This window comes from Miscanthus floridulus, chromosome 16 (assembly GCF_019320115.1).
Source record: "Miscanthus floridulus cultivar M001 chromosome 16, ASM1932011v1, whole genome shotgun sequence".
Taxonomy (NCBI): Eukaryota; Viridiplantae; Streptophyta; class Magnoliopsida; order Poales; family Poaceae; genus Miscanthus; species Miscanthus floridulus.
Genome location: NC_089595.1, coordinates 73206608 through 73211739, shown reverse-complemented (window position 1 = coordinate 73211739; position 5132 = coordinate 73206608). Strand labels below are relative to the sequence as shown.

Below are 5132 nucleotides of genomic sequence, written 5' to 3'. Positions count from 1 at the left end.
TTATGAGAAAAAAACATTGTTTCGAATAAAAAAACAAGCGGATCAAGCCAGGTTCAAGGGTAATGTGAATCAAATCTTTGATCAGCAATTGGGATGCTTGAGAGGTACAGATATTCATAATCACGTGATCAATGTAAAAAGGCATTCTTCCTTTCTGTCCATGCATACGTGCTATCATGTGATTTTTTCGCTTTGTGAATCCTGTATCATGCATCCGCTAGCATGATCTTTTTTAGTTTACCATAATGTATGAACCGAATGTTTAATAAGTGCTTTCATTTACTGCAGGAAATGAACACCAATGGTGACTCAAGACTTGTACGGGTAAGCGGATGAAAATACAGGCTGACTCGCCAACACAAACATGAACGGTAAGTGCTTACGTTAATGACAGGTGAAAATAAATTGCTGGCTTAAGCTCAAGGATGACTATTGACAGAATATGAAACATTACAACAAACGTCTCAGAGACATCTATGAAACCATGCATAATTTGCTCATAAATACATGACCAACAAGACCACTTCTTTGTCGATCTGGGCATACTTTAGCTGCTCTGATGATGGATGCCCGTAAAACTGAAAAAACTGTACCTAAGCACCTCCTTGCCATTCCCCACAACCATGTCTCTGCTCATTTGTCGCAAGGGGCAGATAGTTAATCTGACTTAACTGGTGCCTGTGGTGACATCTAGTCAGATGAGTCCAAACCATAGTCAAGCATTTCTTTTATGTTTAGCTTGATAGAAGGTCCCATGGATGAGCACAAGTACGCCGTTTTCCAGTATATCCCCTTAGCACCAGATGGCTTGTTCCTCTCAACAGAGCGCTGTGAATGGATAGCAAGAAGCTTATCAACACTATCCTCAGTAAAATGATGAACAGAGATAGATGTTTTGTAGGAACATAGATCTTACAACAACAGCCATGAAGTTTGCAATGAGATCTTCCTCCGGAAAGTCAACCTTGCCAAAGGGAATATGGACAATTCCTGATTTATCAACTCTGTATTCAACCTTCCCTTTCTTGAACTCTTCGATAGCCTGGAACCATTCGCACAATTAGCACAATCTATTTCATTGGTCCTAAGACAATTATCACTACAATTGGGTTGAACTGATTCAATTTTACAACCATTTTTCAAATACGTTCAAATATGAACTAATACTCCCTTAACTTATGAACAAAAGGACATCTGGACCCTTTAACTGCCATTTCCAAGGTACATCTATTATTAAGATACCAATACCAATAACATTAGGCCAATGATGGTCACACCTAAAACGCGTATGATTGGCGCACAAGTCAGCATGACTTTATATCTGGGAGAGAGAGGGAGAGGGAGAGGGAGAGGGAGGGGTATGATTGGCGTATCGCCCTGTTCGCTTGGTTTATAAGCCGTACTTTTTCAGCCAACAAACAGTATTTTTCTCTCACGACAAATCAGCCAGCAGTACTTTCAGCCATGGCTTATCAGCCAAGCGAACAGGGCATATTAATCTGTATCAAGGTCAAATGTCTTGTACTGTGTCCTCCATTAACACAGCATTTAAACTCTTGGCAAGGATGGACGCAGAAACACTCCACACACTCAGTATAAAAATGAAACTCAACACATTTTCCAAATGAATAACAATATACATGTCATAGTCCTTACTCCATTTTGAGTCTTTGGTACTTTCAGCCTTGCTTCTAAATAAAATAAACTGAACCGTGAAAACTGGACCAGATTTTAAGTCATATCCCTCAATCAACTGCCTCACTACTTTTGCTAGTTATTATTGCCAATGCTTTATGTTGCTGTCTACTTGTCTAGGGTGAATCAGGATTTCATAATATTATTACCACCGGTGTACTGCCATAAACCAACAGCGCTCCATATTCTCCAACATGTGTCTCATCTAGTTTCCTCCTAGGCGATCAGTAAAACCAACTATTTCAACTTCCTGAACTCTTGCTAGGCACAATTAAATTACAAGCATATGTTCAAGAAAAACACCATGCCTGAGTCTTGAATTATTGGAGTACAGGAAAGTAAATGCAACTAACAAAGGTAGGAAGATACTTATACATGAATCCTAGAAGTCAGCTAAATACTATAATGGCATGAAGTTTTAAATCTTGTCACAGTGCCCAGACTAAGCAATGTAGACAAACGATTTAGAAGCAATATTGATGGAAAATCTGAGGCAAACAAAATCTGTATTGACTTCCTCAATACCTGAGTAATGTTTGGAGAAACAGTGCCAGCTTTGGGGTTAGGCATCAGCCCTCTTGGTCCTAGAATCTTACCCAAGCCAGCAACCTGAAAAGTAAACAGAAATAACTCAGCCTGATAATCATTTAAATGGGAGCCCATGTTGAAAGTTTCAATGAGGCAAATCATGCAACAAATATATACAGAATTTTGGACATTTAGTTTAGCATTAGCTATCAAAGAATGAAACATCTCACACATGTATTCCTGTATTTCGAAATTAGATTGTTATAGCCAATCTGTTTTATCTATAGAAAACAACGTTTTTAACAGTTTACATGGTAAGACACTTAAGACCTATAGTAAGCACAACTAAATATTTCGTTTCAAACTTTGCGGCAGTCTCCAATAGTACACTGAAATGAAGGCTGAACCGTTAATAGCTCATACCTTAGGCATCATATCAGGTGATGCAATCAATTTGTCAAACTCCATAAATCCTCCTTTTATTTGTTCAATCAAATCTTCTCCACCTACGATATCAGCTCCTGCAGCTCTAGCTTCATCTATCTTCTCACCTGTAAGGCCAGAAAACAATTATTAATGCATAATGATCATGATTATTTCAACTACTGGTGCCTCCATCTTTATGATCATGACAAGAAAAGCGTGACTATCTTTCACAAAGGATATGAAAGACAAGTTTCAGTCATTCAATAAGGGTTTGCTAAGTGGACAGCATAAAAATAGCACCATCCCAACTCCCAAGTGACTTCTTGTGAAAAACAAAGAAGTAGAAACATCATGAACATAATAAACTGATTGTATTATTCTTCTGCCCAAGTGACCAAAGACAAACTAATTTTGTTCGATCCAATACGTTGCACTGCTCACAATACTTATGAATTATGAGATTTGAACTCTGAAAGAAGACACGACACTTTAAGAGGAAAAATACAAACTAACAGATTGGTGTAATCAAATAGCTATATCAGTACACAAAGACTGCATAAAAATAAAGACAAGCATGTTTCTGATTAAACCCATAGTCACACATGAGGCAATAGTGTCAAACAGAACAATCACACATACGACCCACTAGCACAGTGATCCAATTAGCCCATGCATCATATACTGCAATTGACATGAATTCAGCTTGTACTAATTATCGCTCAACAACATTTGCGTCGTGTTTCAATCACCGCGCACCTTGTGTGAGAACCGCAATCTTCACCGACTGGCCTGTTCCCTTGGGCAAATTCACCTGTGCTCACCACGCACGACCAACACAAATCAACGAACGCAGCAGGACACAAGAAGCAACCCGAACAGAACGACAGAAAAAGAAGAAACAATACCGTGGCCCGGAGCTGCTGGTCATTGTACTTCGGGTCGAGGTTCATGCGGAAGTGCGCCTCCGCCGACTCGACAAACTTGGCGCTGGACATCTGCTTCATCAGCGAGATGGCGGTGGGCACGTCGTAGTCCTTCTTGCTCTCCCTCAGCTTCTGGATCTCGAGGAACCTCTTCGACCTCGTCTGCACACCCTCAAAACCAGCACAGCGTCGTCACCGACCGGCCATACACAACAATCACGCACGCAACAGGAACCACATACGAAGGAAGGGGGGGGGGGGGGGGGGGGGGGGGGGAGGAGTATTCGATGATATGCATGTGCATACGCGGTCGCGCCTGAGCGGTAGTGCGGCCTTGCCGGTGCGCGGCCGCGTGGGGGCCGTGAACGCGGGGCCGCGCCCGCCCTCGTACCCGTCGTCGTCGTCGTCGTACTGGCCCCGCTGGTCGGCCTCTGCCTCTTCTTCTTCGAGCACGGCGCCCTGGGCGGCCGCGGCGGGGCAGCGGAACGCGAGGAGGAGCCGCGGGTAGGCGCGCAGCGACGGCACGGAGGAGGGGAAGAACAGCGCGTTGGGCGAGGCAGCCGGCGCCGTGCTGCTGGCCGCCGGCGCGAGGAGGGAGGTGGAGGCGGTGGCCGCAGCGGATGTGGCCATGGTGGAGGTGGGGGAGGGGGGGGAGGAGGGCGGAAGCAGATAAGAGGGAGTGGAGGGATAGAAACGGTAGCCGAAGTGGCAGCGCGGGCGAGCGCGGGTTATTATAGGCTTAGCCGATGCCCATGGGTCTCGGCCTCGGTGTTCATCGATCGGATAGGACTGGGGGTGGGCGGGCTCGCGGTCGCAGACTCGCGGGGATGACGGGCGCGGCGCCTGGAAAACTCTCGCCCGGCCCTGATTCCAGTGATTTGGCTCGGCCGAAACGCACTCCCGGTGACCTGCCGGATCTTGGGTTGGGGACTTGGGGCGGGCGGGTGGGTTCGTGTCGTGTCCGCGCGGGCGACGGGCGCGGAGAAACACGGCGAGTTGGCTGGGCCGAGACGCGCGCCGGTGTTCGGGGCTCCTGATTTGGCTCAGCCCCGAGAGCCGTGCGAAGGGAGACGCGCGAGGCAGCCGGACAGGTGTGTGGTCGCGGTTCGCGTGTGGGGTTCGAGCGGCAGCGACGAGGGACCGAACCCGTGTGTGGCTGCGAGCAGTGTGTCGGGTGGGAGGACAAACCAGCGACGCTGCTGCTTCTAGAGTTCTCGTTCCACGACTACGAGTGCTCTTGCCTCTAGTAGCCCTGTTGTACCGAAACTGGCAGCGTGACAGGTGGAGGTGGGTTTCTTTTTCACTTCACGTTTGGCTGTGGCTTGTCTCTCGCACGAACCAGCAAGCAGTATTCACTAGTAGAAACAAGCTGTACTTCTGGTTCTCAACCCCCTTCAGTCCATGTTTTGGAACTGGAAGCACGAATCTGAAACTAAAAGACCCCTCCTTTAGTCTCGGTTTCACACTCGGGACTAAATGTCCATATCAACCGGGACTAAAGAGGCCTCCCAACCTGGCCACGTGGGTCGTCCCTTTAGTCTCGGTTGGTATTACCAACCG

The 5132-nt window shown here is 46.6% G+C and overlaps 1 protein-coding gene across 1 annotated transcript; it reads right to left on the bottom strand.

Annotated features, from left to right (window-relative positions):
* Positions 1-395: 395 nt before the first annotated feature.
* LOC136513199 (large ribosomal subunit protein uL1c-like) lies at positions 396-4244 on the bottom strand. The gene is made up of 7 exons (XM_066507187.1): positions 3879-4244; positions 3555-3734; positions 3406-3460; positions 2647-2774; positions 2221-2304; positions 917-1042; positions 396-828 (listed from the first exon to the last, which is right to left on the bottom strand). Exons 1-7 carry the CDS (start codon positions 4200-4202, stop codon positions 691-693), a joined length of 1035 nt encoding a protein of 344 aa, XP_066363284.1. The 5' UTR covers positions 4203-4244; the 3' UTR covers positions 396-690.
* Between the last annotated feature and the right edge of the window lie 888 nt (positions 4245-5132).